A 24,183-nucleotide genomic window follows, 5' to 3' on the forward strand; every position below is an offset into this window, starting at 1 on the left:
GTTATAGTGTAAGTAAAGAGGATTGTCAGTATTTATGGAGCAAACGCCGGGAAACAAGAAGAAAATGACATCTACTTTAAAGTAACCACAGACAGTATAACTGGCATATTTTGGAATTCTAAGGCAACAATGTTGGACCAGCATGTGAAACTGTGCTGTAGACTCCAAGTTATTGTACTGCTTTCTTCTGCAAAGGAGAAATATTCTGGTATTTTCCCTTTTTTTTTTTTTTCCCTCCCTAATTCAGTGATAGGCAGCAATATGAAATGCCATCATTGCTATCAGGTAAGTTCTGTACTTCTGCATTCAACAAACCCCCAAAGACAGTACATCATGTCTGGCTGGAGTAGCACACTCTTTATTGAAGATGATCTATCTGGTGATATTCATGTATAATAAAAACACACATGCACATATTTGCAGACTTGCAATTTAATGTATTTTCAGAATTCACTACAAAAATGCAGTTTCACAACTGTAACCACACACACACTGGGACTCCTACAGTAGTACGGATAATGTACAGATGTCTTACCCAGGACTACCAATACTGTGCATTGTGCAAATTGTCTAGGACTGCAATCCTTCCTCAGCAGCAGTTGGAAGAAAATTGGTGAGCTGAATACTGATATCAAAATACAGATTTAAATAATTTACTCTTAAAAACATTCATATTTATAACCTCTTACAGAAAATAAAACAATTCATCTGATTATCAGATACATCCCTCAGTTTTTCCAGTTCCAAGGTATACACAGGTCTCCATCCTGCAGCACAGAGTAGAAATGCGAAATGCAAAGGTGCATGCCTTGTAGGTAGGGCAACGATTCCTCCAGCAGCCTCTTACAACAATCTATCATCTGTGCACTGGAAACACTGGGCTCCTTATATAGCCGATCCAAAGAAAATCTTTCTGTGGAAGTATTGATCAGCTCCTTCTCTGTAATCATCATCCTAGCAAATGGAGACAACACACAGCGACAAAATTACAATGTCATCTCTTAAACTCCTGCTTTGAAATAAGCATTTCAATATTTACTGAACATGTATTAAAACAAGAAATATTGAAGCAGACTATATGCATGCAAACAGAAGTGTCAATTCATGTACAGCTATGGTGGAGCTGAGATTTTTGTGCAGGTTGATATGCATGTCTATCTCAGAAGTCAGAGTGAACATTCTTCCATGACTATGGACACTGCATGACCATGGACTCACATCTCAAAGCTCATGACATGACATCTTTTTGTTCACTAACAGAGAAAAACACAAAAAATAAAACCCCTGTGAGGCTCCATTTTTAATGTAAGGAATAAAAATACTTAAATAACATTGGAAGTTTAGGTTTTAAGCACAAAATCATGTTCATAATTACTCTGTCTTAATTAAACCACTACTCTGTATGTCAGCAAAACAAACAGCTGATAGGTACAGTGAATGGAAGCATATTAAGTGTGTTAGTAACTTTCCAATTGCAGAATTTTGTTGACATGTTTGGACCCAATGACCTTAAAGGTCTTTTCCAACTTAAATGATTCTACGAATTTTGAATCCAATTATTTCTTTCCTTTACCCCAGAGAAATAAGACACCTTGTGGCAAACTACTCAGAAAGAAAGTTAATGTGTAGATTTAATTAAGTCACTGGAGCTGTGACTGATCAACTGATGAATAGAGTTCAGGTTCAGCCAGGCCCACTGGCTCAGGCACTGTGCCAAAGGAACACAGCTGCACTCCCAAGCCAGTCTGGCTGCAGACACAGCACCACTGCTGCCCTACAGCACAAACCCTGGGCTAGACAGGAGAGGAGCTACAAAGCAGCAGCAGCACCACTGCGATGTGAGTCAGCCCAAGCTAAGCACAGACACAGCTAGTGAGACAATCTGCCTCACATGAAAACGCTACTGTAGGGCCATGCCACTACTCCCCAGAGCTCAGGATGGGATCTCTGTGTACTTGCATGGCACTGAGCTCTGCACAAGAGCTCACTCCACTCTGGCAGCCAGTGACGAGCCGAGCCAGTGAGTTAACATAGAGCAAGCCTGTGCTCTCTATGGAACATTTCCATGCCACTTTCCTGAGTGCATTCCCCAATACCCAGGCATCAAGCTTTACAGTTCTGTGAAATCTTAGGCTCCCTGGAAGGAATTCCAGTTAGCTGGAGAACTGCAGGTTTGTCTTCTGTCACTTGCACAGGGACGCTTACACCTTTATCACCACACAAACATGATACTTTACAGAAGCATGGGAAGGAGAATCCTGCATCACTAGAAGACTGACATTATCCACACAGATAACAGAACTTTCTAGAGCAGCAGCATTTGGATTTCCTTGTGCATTCAGGTCAGAATTACAGCCACTCTATGCTGTTTACTGCATGTAAAACGTTCAAGTCCATGTGCAAAGTACAGCCAGTACATCTTGAAGTATTTTCCTTTATCTTAGGGCCTTTTTAACCATGACATGAGGCTAAAGAAAATCAGGAGGACATGAATGAGTCCAAGGAAGCATTAAGTGGAAAAGGAGTTTTCAGCTCCGATAAAAGAGGAACTACAACACAGCAACAAAACAAAAGCACAGGTGACACAGAATGACTGTTTTGTATTTCCTATCACACAAGAACAAAAGAATGACAAATTAAATCATCAGGCTGTGGATCTATAACTCACAGAACACCTCCCCCCTTTTTCATATACAGCTGCCAAATGTGATTCAAATAAGCACTTTGCTGCCCATTGGATATTTGGAGCCACAAAACGCGAACTGGCTCAAAAAGTAATATGACAATTAGGACCAGGGAAAATAAAAAGTCTATTGATTGCTATTAACATGAGATAATGTTTCCAGCTTCAAGTATTTTCTCAAGTGCAGTCAGACAGAACCTGGGAACGAGCATGGAGTAAAAAATCCACCACATTTTTTGCCCCATGCATAAAGCCACTCCATAACCTAGTGGATGACGGGGACACATTATGAACCAGTATAGTTGTTTACTGTTTCATACAAACCAGCAATTATCCAGCACAGAAGATATGCATCTTGGCTTTTACATTCTTACAACACAGCTGCTTGTACTCTGAGGGCACAGTTTTTCTGGATTAGTGTCTTTATGAAGTGTGGTAGTGTGAGGTTTTTTGGAGAGTGAGTTACCCAGATGCAAATGCACATATTTACTACAACATCCCTCCCAAAATCTATACACAATACTTTCCCAGCTGTGACATGTGGACAGTTACACAGAGAACTATTCAGTAGTTACAACTTATATGACAAATTCTGATCTCCAAGATAGACTAGGGTTGAAAAATTAAAACAAAATCAAGTTTACTGAAGTCCACCTGCAAAATGTATTTTTCCAAGTAATAAGGTCTTAACAGAGATAAAACTGCAGTGCCTTCAGCAAGACTTATGCCTGAAATAACTTCACAGAAACATTATCTGGATTTATACATCATGTATACACTCATGACACTATGATAGTTCAACAACTCATTAAAAGCTTTCCAAAGCAGAAAAATAAAGTAGCAGTAATGAGCTCTGAAAAGACCAGTACCACCCACTTACCTGTAACAGTAGTTTATTAAAAAAAAAAACCCCAGTATTGCTACTTCATCCTCAAGGACACAGCATACAAGGTCAAGAACTAAATTCACAGTTCTGATGGGTATTACAGAGCATGCCCCAAATATTAAGTATGGTGCTGTGACTCCCTGTCATAATCTCTCTCATCTCACTCAAACCTGTGAGAGAGTACCCTCAAGCTGTTTCTCTCATCATTCTTCCCCACTTCTCTTTTTCTTCACCTTCTTAGGTACTAATTAATACTTTTCTCAACTAACTGACCAATAACTAGAAATAATGTTTCTCTAGTTGATCTCAGTTATTTTTCGTTTAGATGTCACTGCTTTTTTTGTCACATTTGAATTAACATAAATAAAAATTCTTACTTTTCTTATTCATTGAGAAGGTGTTTTCCACCTCTTAGTTGGAGAAGTAATTGTAAAAAAAAAATATGGAATTTTGTCACGTCAGGAAAGATATTTTACTTCTGAATGAAGTACAATTGTCTCTACAAGGTGAATGAGAGTATTTTCTAATAACTGCTTGCATTCGCTATTGCTGGAATTCTTTACTTAGTAAAGCTGATGCGGAAAGATGTATTTTAGAAACAAAAGTGGTTTTTCTGCCAAAAGGTTCTCCTCCTTCTCCAAATAAAAAACAGGACAGGCGAAGATTTTAAAGAGCTAAATGTATCAAGTCACACAAACACTTACTCCTCCTTTCTTTTCAAATTCTCTCTTGCTTCCTGTGCTTTGGAAAAAATAAACCATTGAAGAGCTGCTGGATCACAGACTGTTGGGATCACGAAGTGTCCTAATTCATGTAAGCTTGGTGCATATCTGTCACTAAGGAAATATGATAGAAGTAAAGAATAAGGTATTATTACTTATTGCAACCATTTACCTATTTATAAAAATTACTTTTAGAAAAAATTCTAAAGATAAAGAATATAAATTAATCACAATCAGAATAATTGCTAAAAAATTATGAAGTTTGGTTCATGAGAATAAAGAAATATGGTAAGTAACACTTCTTAAAAATTACATTTCAAAAACAACCGGCACGAATACTCAAAATATATAAACACCAGCGCAAGCACAAAACTTTTGATTTAACCCAGCACAATACTGTAAAATAGACATAACTTTGAGTCCAAGTTGAATGAAATTAAGTAGAATTTTCTTCAGTCTGATTCTTAATCCATAAAAACGCACTTAAACCTTCAGAAACAAAAAGACTGACATAATGAAAACCTGAGATTGTATCACTTTTCTTCTTAGTGAGAGCAATAACCAGTGTAACAAAAATAAGAAAAGAGTAAAAGCTCTAAAAGAAATCAATCTTCCCTGCCACTACCCACCTTTCCAGAATCATCTGCAAGCCTCGCAGACTGCGAGGATGAAAAGGCAGTCTGCTGTCACGTAGTTTATTATAGAAAGAGTTCAGTGTCTCAAAGTACTCTTCCAGAGTCAACAGAGGTTGCAGTTCTTCAATATATATCACTTGGATGCCTCCCAGGAGTTGGCTTATCCGATCTTCCAAGAGCAGTAGTCTTTTTTGAAGCTTATAGTAATTTGGCAGTCTCTCAAAAATCTGTGCATACACACGAATTTTCTATGTTACAGAGCTTAAAAATTAATTCTAATAAATTAAAAAATAACAAGAAACTACAAAAGAGACACTTAACAGTGCAAACATGGAAGCCAATGAGAAAAAATTAAAACCAAAGAATACCATAGGTGAGAAATAGCAAGTATATACGTTTTGGGACAAGATATAATCTAACAAGCTTTCAAGTATTTTCTGTATTTATAACACACAGGTACCGAAAGGACATAAAAACAGGAATGGATGTCCTCTCTATATTCAGAAATTAATAGCCTCAAATTAAAAAAAAAAAAAAAAAATCATCTGATGCCTATATAAAATATTTATCACCAGAGTCATAGTGGTAGAGCTATTCCTCATACAGTAGTCACTACCTACCATCTACCTGCTAGTATTATTTCAAAGTAGTCTTCATACCAAAAAAAAGGCAAAAAAAGCAAAAAAAAAAAAAAAGGCCAAAAAAAAAAAAAAAAAAAGCTGCTGCTGCTGCAATAAATCAAGTGATTTCAGAACTGTGTCTTTAGAAACCCAGGAGAACAGCAGAATAGATAGCAGATTGTTCTGATAGTAAAATCAGAACAGCTTTTGGCACAAGAAAATTTGGTTCAGCATTTGCATTTGTTACAGAGAAAACGAGCAAAAATCCTTTACATATTGTAGCTTTGACCAAACATTCTACAGACTGACTTGGACAGTATTTTACTGCTTCCTTCTTCTAGCAATTAGTAACAAAAAAGTAACAGCACTTAGGATTGCTTTCTAAAATGAGGCAAAATTGGACAAATACGCTCTCTAGAAACTGACTCACCAACCTCATCAAGATTTTCAATAACTTTCTGTGCAACATTTCACATGCTCTTTAGTGCATATCAAAATAAAGAGCTTTTGATTTCAGGTTCAAATATGTAACAGTCTTTTGTCATCCCAAGCAAATACCATCACTACAACTAACTACACACATTATTCCTGCATGGCATTTTGCATGGCTTTATGATGCCTTTGGAAAAACCTGCAGCAAAGGTAAGAAAGATGAAGCATTTATCTTTTCAAGGAAGTCAGTGTTTATTTTAGTATAATCAGAACACTTTTACTGCAGCAACTATCAACACTCTCAAATCTCCAAGTTTTCTATTAAATTCAAGTTTCTCAGTTTAAGTTCTCAGTAAATTGTTCACTAACTAACAAGGCATGGTTTGTTTTCCCTCCTCAGTGAAACACATACAGGCAAAAATTCAAAGCACCACAAAAAAAAGAAGATTGAGTGTTAACTTTTCATATTATTCACTAACTGGAATACAGAAATAGAATATTTTCATACTCTAGCAGAGTGAAATTCCCAACTATGAAATTCCACCAATAATTTCCTTTATAAAGAAGTATATTTTTGATAGAATTATCAGGATGTTTCAGTAACCAAGATTAAAGAAAAATTCCTCAAGTGACATGTTGATATTGCTACATATTTGGCTTTTGGTCCTTTGCATACAACGCTATCATTTAGGATGTCAGAAAGCTTATCAACTCTGAACTTTACACAAGCAGCAGCAGAGTTGACATAGTCACTAAAGATAAAATTCTGCAACATCCACATTCGCTGCCTCAAAGAACAAAATGGAATGATAGGGTTGGTTAGTAGTAATTGACTGAAATTATCAGTTCACAGCTTACTTTAAATCTCATATTTACAAAAGATGGAATAAAATCCATCATGGGACTGAGCTCTTTATGGATCACAAAGTATTCTGCCAGGACTCACTGCACAGACTGGAACAGTGCATGACAGATTAGTTTTCTTCATATCTAATCAGAAGTAGTACTGACTTACTAATGAAAGCAAAGATCTAGCAAAGACTGCTAATAACAGCACACACAGGATTAAATTTTGAATGCAGTGTACACCATTATGCTAAACACATTAGCCAAGTGTTTGCTTAAATCATTCGTTATCTGCATCTATTAATATTTTTGTTACAGCTTAAAAAAGGATTTTTTAAGAATCCTTTTTAAAGAACAAGGGGCATTTTCATTTAATTTGAAATCTTACTTTGGTCCAATGATGGTGAACATCCATGGTCCCCAGCATGACGTGGCCTGCTGCACTCATACCCGAGCGGTCTGTAAATACCACCGTGTGTCCTGGAGATGGAACAAAGCTCTTTACTAATTTGGGTTACTGCAATCATTCCTACAATTACTGAAGACTTAACTAAGCTGCCAACATGTCACAAGCAATGTATTCCTGCAGCACAAATGCATGTTAGCAGGTGCTTCTGTTATTCTCAGCCTTTTGAAAGATTCTTTACAAGTCCAGTTTCAGAATTTTTTTCATACAAACTTGACCCAGGATTTGCCTTCTCTCTGTTTGAACTTGATAGATTTTTATTTACTTGCAATTTTTTCTTATGACTGCGTTTAAAATGTGAGAAAATCTCATCAGAGAGGATATTTAAAGAGTCTACAGAAATCATGTATGAAGCAGGAAACACATGCTATATGCTTGAAGCACATCTAAAGTAAAAGTTGGTCAAATAACTATTAATAACGCCATTCAACTCTTATTTCAGAACTCTCAGTTTCAGAACAACTCACATGCAAGCTGTAAGAAACACTTGCACATTATGTTTTCATTCTTTTAAAAAAAGAGACAACATAAAAGGCTAATTCTAGGTGGATTTTTAGGGAGATAAATCAGTTTTGAGTGTGAGTATGCTTTTTTAAGTTGAGTACAAAGATCCTCAAGAATTCATTATGGTAAAAGCACAGGCAACTATTTCTACAAAAGTCTTCAGTGTGATATATTAATCTACAAGACAAGGCCTAAGCAGAAGCTCTTGCTCTCAGACATCAGTTTTCCAAAATCCCAAAGAAAGAGCAACACTGACTTCAAGGCACCTTGTACCCTAAGGCAACATTAACTGTACTTGTATAATTACTGACAGGTATTTATCCAGTGCATTATTAAATATCTTCAAAGTGAAGACTACAACAGATTCACAAGACAGACTTCTCTAACACTTTCAATCTTCAGCATGCTCAGGGAAAGAAATTAATTTGAAATCTGATACAATTTAAAACTACTATTCACTGTCCTTCCCATTCTGTCTTTTGGCAAAGGATTAGGTGAACCCTCAAATGAAAGCCACTCAAAACTGAGTATCTGCAGACAGGCATAAAATGTGGAACTACAATTAGAGGAAACAGCTACTGCCACAGGTCATACAACTGTATGAGAAGAATGATAGGTCAGGCTTACAGAATATTTCAGTTTTTCCTGAGAAAACACTGACTATAATATAGTTATTTCATGGAACACACATGAGAAAAGAAAGCAGTAGTATTTTAAAGCTATTGTAGTAAATCCTTGCTAGGGTTAGAGACCTAACCACATTTTTGTCTTGAATTTACCATGGGCAACAATCTATTGCTACCTCCACTCTTTGAGAGGTTCAGTTTAAATTTTTTACTTTCATTGCTAGTATTAAGTATTTATTAAGAAGTGAACTAGATGCTGAGTGCAGTGAATAAACTCTACGGAAAAGTCACTTTAAAAAATACCCAGTAGCTTTAAATGTAAGTTCTCCCCAGCTTTTCAGTAAGCTTGTTGAGTTTGCTTTTGCAGTTACCAAAAGAACTTGTAAAAAGAACTCGAGCTCCCTTGTCACGGAAGACCTGGGCTCATTTCTGAATCAATACTATACTAGGATATACGAAACAAGCAACAGAAATACCTTTAACATTCTCTAATATTTCAGGTCGCTGTTGGACCAAGCGACCCAGACTGTGTAGCTGGCTACAGCGGTGAGCAATGCCCCAGCTTCTCTGCCACCTAAATAAAAGTGTAATTGAAAGCATTTAATCAATATTATTAAAAAAAAAAATCACAGAAGTTGATATGCAGCTCAGAGCCCTTTAACACAAGCAAAATAGCATCCCAACAGTAATAAAAGCAAAGGCTACTCAAAAGCTGTCCATGTCATATGCTATTTCAACCAATAAAAAGCCTAAATAAAATTCCAGTGTTTCTTAAAGTGAGTCCCAAAAAACAAACAAAGAAAACCAACACCACGAAAAATAAATATAAAACCAGGTAGACAGAACTTTCCCCCAATAAGAAGGGGGATAATAAGAGAACAGCACCAGACAACCCAGTATTTGGTTTGGTCATGGAGTATGCAATTTGTTTGGACACTGTGTAATGTTTGGCCAGAGGAGCAAATACAGTATGTAAGGACATTGTCTTCTTTTTTTTTTTGGTTCCTAGCCCAAAGCATTACTATGATTACAACGGAAAGTTGCTATGTATTATTCATATTCTACAGTGGAGTAGTTTTTGTTAAACCATACAGGAGCGAGGTGTTACCTTGCTGGCTTTAATACGCATAGTTTTGACATCTTTTCCATCACAGACTGATCAGACCGATAGTTAAACAAATTTCAAAAAGCTTCTAAATTGTGAAGTTGTCCCAGTGTATTGGAAAAATACACCTTTTTACAGAGTTTTAGCTGATATAAAACTGTCTCAAAGTGAAAAATTCCCATTCCTTTCTTGTACCGTGTCTGTTTGGAAATTAGTTAATTTTCTTCCTAACACCCATATTTTGTATTTGATTGACAGTGATCATAACACATCAGTACTTGGGCTATTGTGCAGTGGAGGCACAATGTCCAGGTCTTCACTTTTTCTTCCCACTCTGCCCCCCACCATCAGCAAGTAGGCTGGGGTGGGCAAGATGCTGGGAGGGGACACAGCCAGGCTGGGCGACTCCTACTAACCAAAGGGATATTCCAGACCATATGTCATGTTCAAAAATAAACGCTGAGGGAAAGGAGAAGGAAGGGGACTCTCATGGTTTTGGTGGCTGTCTCCCCCAGCAAGCATTACACATGCTGAGGCCAAACTTCCCAGAACTGGCTAAACACCTGCCCATTAATGGGGAACAGAGAATTAATTTCTCCTTTGGCTTTGCTTGAACTCACAGTTTTGCTTCGCTTCAGCAAACTTCTTTTCTTCAACTTCTACCCTAATCCAGGAATTTCCTTGCTTGTGCTTTTCCTGTTCTTCTCCTCCCATTTCACTGGGGGTGTATGAGCAAGTGGTTGTGGGGGTTCTCAGCTGCAGGCTGGGGTCACCCACAGCATCTCCTTTAGGGAAACCTAACTATAAAACCTCACTCTTTGGGATGCAGAGAACGGCACTATGCCACAGCACTTGTGAGGCAATTGAATCAACTACGAGTAATTCAAATAATTATTTGCTGTTACCTAGCAATATCACTTTGTTCTCCGCAGCACCAGACAGGAGCAGAAAAAGGTGGCCATTTCTTCATCTGTCCTAAACTTATACATGGAATAAAGCCAGTGACCCAGTTATTTTTCAGATCTCTGTGAACACCAGCATGAGGCTCCAAAATCACAAGTAATAGTGTCCTATTAAGATACTGGCTTGTCAGATTGCAAATACCCACATTCTTTTCTGAATTATAACAAAGTAACTCATGGAAGATTAATAACTCTTCACAGAAGACAATAATTTTAATGTATTTTAGAAGCACAAACTATTTAAGAAAATTAACATAAGCCATGAATAAAACTAAACCAATGCATTTAATACTGAAGACTGCTTCAGAATGTTAAAAACCCTCACCACAGCACAGTTACAGAGCATTAGAAATCGTGTTCAAAAAACCTGGCTTCAGCTTAAAGGAAACCAGGGTCTTTTGCAGGGTGAAAGGATAAAAGCATGATTTTAGAAGCTCCAACTCTCTCTCTTTCCTGGTTAAAAAAATACAACCTAACAGACTAACCCTTGAAATAATCCCCCAAAGTTTATTCTTCCATTTGTAAATACCTTCACTGCCACTTTCCCCACCTGGAATATCTCACCTCACAACATCCTCACTCAAAGGCATAAAAATTAAAAAAGGATCGCAAATTATTTTTCTGGAAAATATTCTGAAGAATCAAGATCTCCAACTGCACTCTGATCTTTCAAACAAACAAATCTCATCCGGAGAGTGAGAAACTAAACACCAGAAGAAAGAACATTTTTATTAAGCATTCACAGGATGTCATTATGTACCATGTGCAAAGTTGCATTTCACTGCTGGTCTAGTTACCTTCGTAGATATTAACTTGAATTCAGGAAGTGCAATTTTAACCAGCAAAACATCCAGACTAACACATAAACACCAGTTCTATTTCTGTGTTTGCCTCAACTGGAGTCTGCCTTTTCAGTTACAGACAGGAGGTCTCTCGGAGCAGACTGTAACAGGAGAATACTTCTAGAAAAATGCTCAGTGCAGTAACACTTCTTCAAACATGAAATATAGCTGTTGTGCTGAAATAAGCTTTTAAAGTTCATAGCATAGTATTAGACAACACTTCCTTGCTTTGACTGTCTTAATCCAAATTCAACTGATCTAATTGATTACCTGATATCTGAGAGCTGGAGTTCATGAGAAAGTTCAATTTTTAAACGTTCTAATTCTTCTCTAAGTGGCAAACTCTTTTTCAGCTTTTTTACTGCACTTGCTTCATTATCATCCAGCCAGGACCTGAAAGAGGAGGAAAAATACTCAACAGTATAAGTATGCTGCTGTATCATGTAAGCAATACAGATAACTCAATTCTTACTGATAATGTATTTTAAGTCAAATTATCAGGTAAAGGGATTTTTTAAAAATAAAGGATAGAAGATGAAATTGCTAAATGCTTCACCTTAATATATCTACAGAGGAAGCCCTGGCACTTAATGTCTTTGGAGAGGACTAAGAAATCAAACAATCAAAAACACTGACAGTGTTAAAACTATAAGACTTGGATGTGTGCATAAAAGGCGTAAAACAACAGATCAGTGTGACTTCAGGGAAGATCTTCAGAACTCTGTGATTTAATTTAAGGAGTTCCCACACATGTGCCTTTAAAAAAAACATCAAACAAACCCAAATACATCAAAACCTAACCAAAAAACCCCCAAACAAAGTAATCATAGTAGACTATCAAATATGTGAGGGTGTACTAAAGGGCTAACTTAGGTAACCTTTACAGAGCTGACATGAACATAGATCAAACAGGTCAAAGTTTTATAGTTTTTTTGCCAATAATCACAACCAGACAAACATGACTCTTCGAGTACATCAAAAATTTCAGCAGGTAATTCTGTTTCTTGTAAAATGTTACTTTTTAAGACATCTAGCCTTTGTTCATAGTATAAACTAATTTTCATACTCTAACTTTTGCAAACAAGTAGTTCCATTCTCATTTGTATTTGAAGCAAAAAAATTCCAACTCAAGTAAAAAGGGAGGCCTGATGCCAGCTATGTATTAAAATGAGGCAGTTAATACATTACTGTATAAGCTTGTAAATTTGTAAAAATAAGTAAAAATAGTTACTAGCATGTTAAATCTCAGTTAAGTGTTTTATAATTGTGTACATTACAGTTGTTTTATTTGTGAGGTGGTAAGCAGGACAAGGGGCATATTTTGCTCTGAAGGTTTTTCCAGCACAGTTCTGCACTCATTTCAAATGGCACCTAAGCCTCATACAAAAAGTTTTTCAAGGCCCCAAAATGTGTGTGTCCCAAAATAAGCACATACAATTTTTTTAAACCACCAACTTTACTACAAAACATGCTACATGTAATGCAAGTTCAGCATTTTTAACTACATTGACCTAAATATTAAGGTTTTCCTGGCGAACAACACATGAGAAGCACAACACTAAGATAACATGCACATTAAAACCTTTTAACCTTAGTTTTCACGTATTATCTCCCACCTTCAACAGAATGTGATGATATAGGTACAGTAAAGATAACCATACAGGTCCTGTGTTACAGAAGCCCTGTAAGAGATAATGAGCTATTTGGAGCAAGTGGAGCCCTTGTCTCCTTTTGAATTGCCACCAATATTCCACAATTCTGAAAAACAAGATCAATCAAAACTAGATTGACCAAACATGACTGCTGGGCAAAGAGACAAGAATGCTTCAGCTTTGCTGGCACTGTAGTTATTCCAGGAGCTCATTTGAACTCTAAAGATAAAAACCATGGCAAACATGTTGGACAATGAAGTTTTGTATTGTTCAGTGTTTACTGCCTACCTTTAATAAACTCAGCATTAGAACACCATCAATTTAGGTTTCAAAATTTCAGTTCAATGAAAGCATTACATACAGTAAAGTTGTTTCCACTCTTTGGGCTTGCTCTAGTTCCTCCTCAGGATCCTTGAATCCAGTAAACGAATAATAAGTTTTATCCCATTTGATAGGTCTGTTCACTGTGCTTTTTGCTTCCTTGTGGGGCTGAGAGTTTACATTCAAACTCTGAACATGCTCTGTAGACAAACTGCAGGAGTTGAGAATATCCAACACTGTGCTCAGGAGATCCCTAGTATGTAACGTAAAACTGACTGCTCGAAACCCTGTAAAAACAAGTATTATTTAATTAAAATTATTTGAAATGCATTCCCATTTCTTTCCTCTTACACAAAAAGCAAAACAAGGCACAGATAGTTGGCACAGATGGTACAAGGCACAAGGCACAGATGATGATACTGTTACTTCAATACTCGCTGCAAAATTCACATGCAGTTTAACTGTGTCCTATCACTTAGCTACTGGGCCCTAATTATAAAGTGAGCTTTAGACTCAAGAGCAGAAGACAACTTCCAGTTGAAATGTTATGTTCTGGAGATCAGACTACCATTTTCTTGAAAAACAGCATGATTTTATTTTCTAGCATGAGGGTTCCTCCACAATTCACTCAAGTGTTTTGACTGTCAGGATATAGAATGTCAAACTCTTCTGTCAGGTAAGGCATATTGGTACTGGAGACAAATATGTAGAATAAAGTTAATCAACAGCAACATTCCAAATTTGGCAATATTTTTTGTAGTCTCAAAGAGAAGAGACAATGAAGTAAACTGAAACTTCAGATATCATACAGCTTCTGCTTCGAGAGTGAGTTCCTACTGATTCTACAAATGCCCTGACATTGTGTACTATACACAAACTGCAATGAGGACAAGGACCCAACTGTTGCTCCAGTTAAACATAGCAATGGTATTAAAAGCAGAAATATTATCATTTACATCCACCTTTTTTACTTCCTTATACTGTAACCTGACCTCAGGGCTGCAATGTTTCATTCTTTCAAGGGTTTTTAAAGCTTAAGATGTTTAATTACTTGGGACGGTCCCACCTGCCTCATCTAACACAGATTTTCACAGTTTGACAGGATTTTATTCAGCTGAAAAGTCGTTGACTGCACAAGGCTAAGCAATGGTCTGAAGGAATTTAAATACACAAAGATACATTCTACACGATATAAAAGCACCTGAAGCACTGAAGGATTCTTGAACATTAGAAGAGTTTGGTTCTCTTTCTCTTACATAAAAAGTAAGCTGAGTTGGCTTAAAGGAACGAAATCCTGGTTTCTGTAGGTTCTCCAAGTAGCCATTTAGCCTCTTCAGTGAGTTTTCATTTACTTCCTGTTTTAAAACAAAAACAAACAAAAATTACATTATGAATTTCACCATTTTTCATCTAAAACTTCTTAATCTTACATGCAGAATTAAGTTTCACAAAATGTCAGTTACTTTTATCAAGTAATAATACAGTTCATATTTTCAGCATTTATAATTACCCTGCATGAATAAATTTGTACGATGTACATTTGTGTGCATTCTAAAACCCACTGGCTTTCAAAGTTGAAGAAATTCATTGATTCAAATAAAACGCACAGCATTTCAAAGGGATAAAGTAAAATGCATTATAAATTAGCTTGGAAAGATTCAGTATTTTCTTTATAACAACTAGAAAAAATGATTAACAAATATGGGGCTTTTATCCTTGCTGAAAATCAAGGAAGTGTGTATTTTTGTTCTCTGGTACCAAGCACATTTAATTCTAACATTGTTTTTGTCTCTCTGACAGCAGGAAAACTAGAAAATTTCCACCCTTGGTATATGAAATATTTACAAAGAAAGCATACTAAAGTATTTTACCCTCTCTTTGGGATGCTGGCCAAAGAAATCTGGATGTACAGCAAAATAGAAAGGTCTGAGAGCATTGATGGCATCAGCGCCTGACAAAGTTCTTGACTGAAGAACGCACTGCAGCAGTATCTTGTCCAGACATAACCTAACAAAGTAGTAAAATGTTTATGTATGATGCTACCCATCAAGTGACAAACTGATATAATTACATTAAAATGTGACAGAATGGAGTAAACATTCATAGTTGCAAGTATAATAATTTAAAACTGGAGAATTTAAATTAGGAGTCTGAACTGTGTCTCTTTCCCGATGGGATTAACAAAGCTGTGTTTTGACAGTGCCAATCCAATAGGTTTGAGGAATGGTAGATGCTAATGGTTGAATAAGACACGTAAATAAGGAACTTCTACTTTCTCAAATATGCCTCAAATAAAAATTCCCCGGTCAAGAGTTCAAATTAAAAACCGGCTTTAGTGGTATTTTTCATAGACACTGTTGAAGCTCCTCTTAGAAGCGAATCCTTATATGACTCTGAACCTGTAAGCTAAAAATCAAACACAGTATTTTTCAAGCAATGCCGAAATATTAAATTTTACCCAGGAATTATAATCACAGTTCAGTGAAAAAAGTTCTGCATTAGTTTCTGAGCTCCATAGTTGTGTCCATTAAAAAAAAAATAAATCTACTTTCCTGAGCATAATCTTTTACAGAAAACATCAAGTAAAAAGACAGTACTGAATTACAAGAAACCAGCACAGAAAGAAATTTAATGGTAGGAGAAGACTGGCAGTTCTGTAACGAGCACAGTTGTGTAACAAAAGACTGAAATGGAAAGAAAAACCAAGTTCTGCATTAAAAACCACCAAAATATCCTGCCATAGCTCCAAGGTAATATTCACGTTCAGCAAACTAAGAAGCAAGAGAGCATACATAAAAACAGCAAAAAACTGAATTGAGAGATATACAACAATAGGTCTCTCCTTCAGCTGATTTCACAAGCTAACAAATTCAAGAGGCCAATTTCGGTGATTAACATGCATTTAAGTTTGCTAATCAGAAGGGCAGGGATTCTGCTCTGTTAAGCAGTACAATGCAGGGTCACTCCTCACAGTATCATTCAAACTGAAACCCCCAAAGAGGAAAATATATGGCAGATTAGAGACAAAGCTGCTTCCAAGTCACATAAAACTACTAACTTCATTAATAATAGTTAGCAGGACTGTTTCACAGAGAGCTATTTGTCCAGCATCCTAGACCAAATAATCATCCTGGACAAAGAAACATGACACTTTTTCAACTGCTATCATTAATTTAAAAAAATAATAATAAAAAAATCCCCAAATTTGTGCTCAGACAATAAGCAGACAGTTTTATTTTGCCAAATGATAAATGACAACATTTGAGCTGTCAAGCAGAAGCAGTGACCCTTACTTTACCTTTTTTCTGTCAACCTTCCCAGCTCTTCAATTAGAAACATGAAAGCCATGAAGACTAATTTTTTTCTGCTGAAGAGGTGGGCAAATATTTAATTAGCAAATCTTAAAAGTCAGGTTGCTGAAAACAGAAGTTATTGTAGAAAAGTGGGACAAAAACCTCATGATGTAAGAAGGCCACTGGAATTCCAAATCTGTTATGACTTAAAAACAATTTTCATGCATGTAAATTTTCATTTCATCTTAGATGAAATCTAAGATAAAAAAAGAAAAAAGCTAAAATATATTACTGGCAATCACTTCTACCTCCTTGTTGGCTGCATCTCAGAGACTCTAAGACTAGGACTAGTCATCACTACAGCCCAGGATCCAACTCAAAACAGCAGGAGATGGTGAAGTACCACAGCAATACAATGCTATTAGGGAGAGTCAAAGCTCTTAATGACAAAATCACAGCACAGTTGCCCAGTGATGCAGGAAAAACACCTCTATTAGACTAGGCAAGACAGGAAGCAAAGCACTCTGGATAAAAGTCCACATGGTCATTGGCTTTACCATTTTGGATCTGGAAGCACCAAAATAATTCTTGCTGAGAAAAAAATTAGGAAATTTTTCTCTTTTTTCGGGCAGCAAGTGGACACAAAACAGTAAAAGGAAAAAAAATATTTCCAGCAAAGGGAAAAAGTAAACTAACTAGTTACCCTTCTGATTGCAGCTGACTGCTATCCAAGAAATTCACATCCTTCTAGATCAAGCTGCTAGGAGGAAGAGGAGCTCAGTTCTCTGTACATCTTATTTGTACACCATCTCCCATATCCACTCTCAAGCTACACTGCATGATGTTTCCAGCAGTTTAGAAAAAAAGTTCAATATACCTGGAAACCAGTAATCATACTTCTGAGTTTATTAATCATAAAATTCCATCTGATAGTCTACACGAGAAATGGCCAAGTATGGCTATCTTTAGTTGCCTTGTTTTGTATCTGAACAACACTGTCATGCTAGAAGGAAGGCTCAGGATTCCAGCCAAAAGTCTATTTTGAACTTGCTTAGAGAAAGGCCAAAATTAGTCTGCGTGACAGAAGGAAGAACTCATTCACTGAAGGTGAAAGACAGAACTCTGAGGCATCTTTCAACTGAAGTGACAAAGTAAGTGAATTAAAATGGATTTAGAGGGAGAAAACATAAGAAAGATGTTTATGGCTTCACTCACAAGGACCAAAGACTGTTCCAAGAGCTTCATTTAGATCTGAAGAGCAGAGAAAGGCTTCATATTAAAATCAAGGTCACAATCACTTTGAGGGCAGCCTCTCCATGACATGAAACACAATCTCTACTAGAACACATTATGCAATCATGCCCCAAGACTGATTTAATTTATTGGCAAAATAATTCCTTTCAACTTCCTTTTTGTTCATATCTCTCCAAAGTTCTACTTTTTGGCGTATAGCTTTGGCACTGAAAAGCTCTGTTAAATTAAGTTCATAGTTACAGACATATTCACAGATTTTGAAGCACTAAGCTTTAATAACTCAATAATGCAGTAATATATTGGATATCATATTCATATTTCTCATAATTAAGCCATTTTAAACCCCTTGTTTTGTTGAGAGCCTTTTTAATGTCTCACTTGAGGACAGTGATATGGCTTTGGAGGATTTTCAACTGTGGATGCTCTGCTGCAAACTTCAAGCTGTAAAGATGAGAATTTCAAACAAGTAAGCATGAAACAAAAATACCAAACCAGTTTCACAAAAATGCAAGCCATAAACAAACATTGAAACATATGCTAAAGGTAAAATTAGGTCAGTAAGATGTCGTACCTTCTCACGGTTCTCAAGCAGCAAAACATTTCAACAACTTAATGGTTGAGCCGAATTTCAGCCATCCACTAACTCACTTAAGAAAAAAAAAGGAAAAAAATTCCTTTTAGAAATGGACATGGATATTTTCCCATTATTTACCAATGCATTTTCTAAACCTTGGGTGATAACTTTTAAAGTCACAATAGTAATATAAAATTGAGCAACCACACATAAAACCTAAAGCTTTGTGTAAGTGCTTTCAGTTCCCTCTACTAACAGTGAGTCTTGCCAATATTAAGAGTTAAGATCTTGAAAAGAGCATTAAGATCTTGATTTGAGGATGAACATTTAAAGGTACTGTAGTTAGGGAAAAAGATTTCCTAAGAATTTCAAAAGCAAACAAATAGAAGCTTTCTTTAAGCACTAACACATGGAATTCCATGTAAACTTTTACCAAGTCCTACACTCAAACAAATATTAGTACTTTAAAACACACGTGCCAACTACTTTATGGGAGTGTAATATAAAACCAGAGGGAAAATCACTGTCACACAACAATGCCTGGGAATCTTTATCAAAGGTTAGCTGATAGTCATAAAAATGAATTAGCAGTTATCACCAGGAACTTCTGCATTAGGCAACTGTAGGTTGGAGTTTGCCAACAGGAGACAAACCACTTAGCATGTCAGAGTGCAAATATACACCTAATTATTAGGGATTATGAGGTAAGCTCCCTACTGGCAATGTTTTCAAGCATTTTTTTTTAAGTACACTTTGCACTTATTGAAAGAGCATGCCTGTTATATATACTGTTTTAAACAACCCAAGATGAACAGCTACCAGAGAAACATCATCATGTTCTGATACAGCATAACACTTCCTTATGCCTACTTTGCAAAACACTTGAAGTTTCAAAAGTGCATATTACTAATACAAATACACTTAACCAAGAACCTAAATTTTTACTAGAGGCAGACAGTGGGAGGAAAAAAATTACGGAGCTAAAATATCCCCAAAACATTTGATAATTTTTGTCTTCTGATTTTCAGATAGGTGAGCAAAACAGTAACCATGTCGTTTCCACTGTCTGTAAAAACAGTCCTAATCATAAATTACGCTAAATACATTAACAAGCTTTCTTGTCATAAACTAGTTTTCCCTCACTGTAATTTTAGCTTCAGGCATTTGGGTAGAGGATGGAAAAAACTCAACAATCTCACTTAATCCGCGGTGACGCTTTATATAACCAGACAAAAGCATCATTGTTTCTTGCTTTAAATGCTCTATTAACTGCTTGGAAACTGGTACACTGCTTAGCTGAAAAACAAAACCCCCTGGGTTTGACTAAGCTTCACCTGCACCCCACCTCAAAGACAAACCCGCTGAAACATAAAAAAATACGAATTATGTCGCAGGAGTCTTTGGCACCAGGACCTCGCAGACGGCTGCCACCCCCCGCTCGTGTCTGTTCCAGGTGTTTACCTACACCTGAGGCAGCACGGAGCAAACAGTGGGAAAATCAACAAGATGACAGCGCTCAGAAAATAATCTCGGGTGAACGTGACTCGCTCGCTGCTTCAAAGGAAATCAGCTGCAATGGTCCGACCACTAATAATTTTAACTAGTGAAAACAGAGCCCTGGTAGAATTCGCTTTTCGATCCCCTCAAGGCAAGGTCCTCCCAGAGGGCGGCAGAGCTGACCGCGGTCCGGCTGACGGGCCTTTCGCAGCCCGAGGCACAAGGCGCGGGATACGGAGCCGCCGATGCCGGGCCGGGCCGAACCGAGCTCGGCCGAGACCCGGGGCCGCGCGTGCCGGCGCGCACGTACCGCCACGCGCCCGCCAGCGCACGGGCGGCCCCCGGGCCCGCCCCGCTGGAGGGCTCCGAGCGACGCGGCCCGGCCCGGTTCCAGACTCCCCCACGCACCGCCCGGGCTCGGCCTCGCACCGTCCTCCGGCCGCCGTCCGAGAGGACCCCCCGTGCAGGTGGACGGTGGACCGCGCCGCCTTCCCTCACGCCCTCCCGTCGGAGAGAGCCGCGCCGAGGGCCCCCGCGCGGCCCCGCTTACCGCCGCGGCCGGACGGCGCCCGCCGGGGCTCGGCCCCATCGCCCCCGCCGACGGCCCTGGAGGGGGCGGGGCCGGGGGATTCCCGCCGGGGGCGGGGCCGGCGCGCGCCTGCGCTCCCGCCCCCTGGCGGCTCCTCCGCTGAGAGGCCGCTCTGGGCGGGCGGGGCTCTCCCCGCCCCGGCCACGCCCCCGGCGCCAGGCGCGCGCCCCGCAGGCCCCGCCCCAGGGGCGCCTGAGGGAAGCGACCCCTTCCCGCTCCAGAGGCTGCTGCGCCCCTCAGCGCGGCTACGCCTGCGGCCGCCGCTCACGGAGACAGACGGGGAACACCCCGACAGGAGAAACGCCTGCCCTTTTGCTGAGGGGATGGGAGCAATTTAGCCAAATGTTTGCGTGCGCTTCCCGGCGCCTTTTGTTCTGCAGAAAGAAAACACCAAGTAGGCTAATAACCGGGCGTGAACTCTGCAGTCCCGAGGGGAATGCAAGAGCTGCTTTCCTACAGCTGCACAGAATCAGCTAGCTTGGAAAAGATCTCTGAGATCATCGAGTCCAACCTGTGACCGAACACCATCCGGCTACTTAGACCGCGGCATTGAGTGTCACGTCCAGTCTTTCCTTAAACACCTCTAGGGACGGTGACTCCACCACCTCCTTGGGCAGCCCATTCCAGTGTCTAATCACTCTTTCTGTGGAGAAACTCTTCCCACTGTCCGACCTCAACATTCCCTGGCACAGTTTAAGACTATGTTTTAAGTTAGTAATGCTCGATGTACACATACATTTACACGTCTGTTCTCCTTCCAAGGTAGTTGATGTCAAAATGCAGCTGATACAGCGACATGGAACCTCGGAGCAAAAATGTCTATTGCTGCCAGTGTTCGAGAACAAAAGAAGATTAACTGTTAGGGATTTGAGGTATTTGCATGTAATCTATTGCATTTCCAGCCAGAAAAGGTTGAAAAGAGAACTGTCAAGGTTTAGGAAATATCTGTAGCTCAGTGAAGCCTTAAATCAAGTTAACAATCTCATAGCCCTTGGGGGATTTTCATAATTTCCATAATGTGCAATGTGTTTTTCGCCTCCCAATAGAAGCCAATCAGTTATGTAAGCAAATTGGCTGGACAATTATGCAAATGAAAAAATAAATTTAATTGATTCAACAGAAAAGCCTGCTGTTTGTTTCACCTGGAATTTACTTTAACTCGCTGAGGAATAAAATAAATTGGGAGAGGTCATCAGCAAGTGCCATTGCCAGATACCAGCTCCACTGCTTAGGGTGCACATTTTCAAACAGAACACTCCCATCCTGCCCCAGCACAGGAATTAATTCTTGCTTTTTAGTTAAGTCTCAAAATCTATTCTGCTGATGGCCTTATCTGGTCACAATATTCCCTTATCCATACCCAGGACACATCCCTAGCTCAGCAAGAGCTCAGCAAGAGCTGCACAGATTTCCAAAGGGAAAGCTTGTTTTATAATAGATAAAATTATCATCTGAAAAAGTTTGTATTTTGAGGTCTTGAGCCCTAACACAGTATTTTAAACATTCCTGCTTCTTAACTCTTAAGTTCTACAAGTGGCAATTGGAACTGTTTTGTCCTTGCTCATTTGTTTCTGTTTTCCTCCTTAGCCAAAGATCAAAAAAATACCATCAGTTTCTCTAATCATATGTAATGGTCCAGAACTCTGAGAGAATCATGTCAGTATCATTCTAATATTACACATCATTCTAGTAATTAAAAAAAAAGAAGTAAAAAAAATAAAAAGGTTATGCAGGAGTCAAGACTGAAAAATATAGAGCTGGATTTGCAAAAAATCCCCGTCCAATAAAACCACAAAGACTCAAGATGCATCTGGAGAATGTGAAAGGACAAGAAATGTGAAAAATTGCTTTTACTGTGGCTAAATTTTACTAAGCAAATTTAATTTTACTACTTCTCAAGTGAAACTCTCACCAACATCCATGTGAATTCTTCAGTGAACTGAGCACAGCCTATAACTCTGGGTGTAGCCTGCACTTCCAGTTAAAGCTGGAAGCTGGCCATCTCCACAGCTGGGAGTTTCAGCCCAGTTTATTCATGAGCATTTGCTACATTGTGTGCTCTGGTGTGGTGAAGAACTGCACATTCTGACTGATTTCACACTTTCTTAACCTCCTCATGCAGCGTATCGTTCTCTAGTGGTTACAAGATATTAAGCTCTCCACATCTGCTTTGCTGCTTGACTATCTTGTTGCATATCTAAAGAGTGGTCATTACAGAAATATGAATAAAATGAAATGATTTAATGACAAGACAGACTCATATTTTGAATGCTTTATATAAATATTAAAAAACATTTATTAACAACTTAACAACTCCTCCAAAATGCTCTCCCTCCCACCATCATTGCTCTCACCTCTGTCCCACGTTTTGAAACTCTCAAAATTATCAATATTTTGAAATGAAATAGTGGTAAGTCTTCCAAACCACATTACTCTGTTACTGTTACAAGAAATTGTCCATACCCAACAAAAATAATCTTTACAAGATAGTGTAATCAGTGAAAACTGAAAGAAGATTTTCACAGAGGGAATTTCTCACACATCTAACAACAACTGAAGGACAGCATTGAGTAGACAGCATTGTCTACTCCAAACTACTGAGCACAGCACAGGGAAGTTTTTACCTGCACATTTTTCCGTCTCTCTCTGCAAACAGGTAAACATACATTTTATTTCCTATATGCAAAATGATACCAAGTAAGCTGTTTAATGTCAAGCATCGAAGTTCTTTCAGCTTAACTTATACTAGGAGAAAGGAAAAATACAGATATTGTCTACTGAGTGGTTGGCTCTACAGAACTGCATTGCCTCTGTTGTACTTAACTTTATTCTTCAGGATATTTTTTCCATCTTTCCAGGCTTGTTTCCATTTCACAGTGGAGTTTTGTCCTGTTTGGCACATGGAATTTCTGTTATCAAAATACCGAGAATGTTACTCAAGAAACTTTTCCGGCCTTCTGATACACATCAAAATGACGAGATTTGCACTGTATTTCACGTGGACCCAGACAGAAAAAAAATGTGAAATACAGGACTTAACAACAAAGTTGTTTCTATTGCCTACTGGTTTATCATGGTGATTCAGGGAGAAACACTATATTGACACAAACACCAGAAGCCTCAGTTGTAACAAAACTTCTGAGTAATGATGTGAGGAGGTTGCTTTGCTTGTTAATATAAAACACTGAGATTACATCCTATCAGCTGAAGACGACATTCAGGAGATGGAGCCAGAACATTGCAAAAATTTTACACAGTTCCAAGTTAAGCTTGAAGGTCAATGATTAACCTCTGTCTGAAGAATAAAGCAACATTTGGAGTTTTGTTCTGGGGATGACCTAAGTGAAAATTCAAGGTTGTTTATAGAGGAAAAAATTCTGCTGTCTCTATACCATCCCAAGTTTTGAAGCCATACAGATTACAAAGAGAATTTTGTCGTCCTCTGTCTGTCAAACACACTATTAGTCACATTGGGTACCACTCACAGAAATGTGGGATTTAGCTGAGGGTCAGACAGCCTTGTCTAATTCCAAGGGAGATTAAGCCACAAAGGATCTTATAAGAAGTAATTAGCAAAAATTACTTTGTCTCTTACTACCAGTTTTAGTTTGTTGGAACCTTCTAAAATTGCTCTTTTCACTAATGCTGGAATGGCTGCAGGAGCATCAGTTTAG

The 24,183-nt window shown here is 38.3% G+C and overlaps 2 protein-coding genes across 3 annotated transcripts in view; both read right to left on the minus strand.

Annotated features, from left to right (window-relative positions):
• Nucleotides 1-238: 238 nt before the first annotated feature.
• On the minus strand, nucleotides 239-20,556 carry TCAIM (T cell activation inhibitor, mitochondrial). Of its 2 annotated transcripts, none has more exons than XM_066320362.1 (11): nucleotides 20,471-20,556; nucleotides 18,421-18,496; nucleotides 15,174-15,309; nucleotides 14,504-14,657; nucleotides 13,343-13,589; nucleotides 11,600-11,722; nucleotides 8,897-8,994; nucleotides 7,213-7,304; nucleotides 4,921-5,153; nucleotides 4,274-4,405; nucleotides 239-954 (listed from the first exon to the last, which is right to left on the minus strand). In XM_066320362.1, the coding sequence occupies exons 2-11, from the start codon at nucleotides 18,447-18,449 to the stop codon at nucleotides 729-731; spliced, it is 1,470 nt and encodes a 489-aa protein (XP_066176459.1). In that variant the 5' UTR covers nucleotides 18,450-18,496; nucleotides 20,471-20,556; the 3' UTR covers nucleotides 239-728. The 2 variants fall into 2 exon arrangements, with proteins under 2 accessions (XP_066176459.1, XP_066176468.1); XM_066320371.1 differs by lacking the exon at nucleotides 20,471-20,556 and adding an exon at nucleotides 19,885-20,110.
• A 2,289-nt stretch (nucleotides 20,557-22,845) lies between these two features.
• TOPAZ1 (testis and ovary specific TOPAZ 1) overlaps nucleotides 22,846-24,183 on the minus strand; it is a 38,659-nt gene continuing 37,321 nt past the window's right edge. The window contains exon 22 of the mRNA XM_066320352.1: nucleotides 22,846-23,418. Coding sequence (XP_066176449.1) covers nucleotides 23,335-23,418 — 84 coding nt within the window. The 3' untranslated portion in view covers nucleotides 22,846-23,334. The remainder of the gene's footprint in view (nucleotides 23,419-24,183) is intronic.

The sequence above is a fragment of the Sylvia atricapilla genome, chromosome 1 (assembly GCF_009819655.1).
Source record: "Sylvia atricapilla isolate bSylAtr1 chromosome 1, bSylAtr1.pri, whole genome shotgun sequence".
Lineage (NCBI taxonomy): Eukaryota > Metazoa > Chordata > Aves > Passeriformes > Sylviidae > Sylvia > Sylvia atricapilla.

Excerpts from the sequence above, each read along its gene's own strand:
- TCAIM (XM_066320362.1), bottom strand. The coding sequence starts at position 18,449 with ATGTTTTGCTGCTTGAGAACCGTGAGAAG. Across the intron at positions 15,310-18,420 it reads TGCTTGAGAACCGTGAGAAG|GTTATGTCTGGACAAGATAC; the intron begins GTACGACATCTT and ends CTACTTTGTTAG. Across the intron at positions 955-4,273 it reads AATTTGAAAAGAAAGGAGGA|GATGATGATTACAGAGAAGG; the intron begins GTAAGTGTTTGT and ends TCCATTTGCTAG.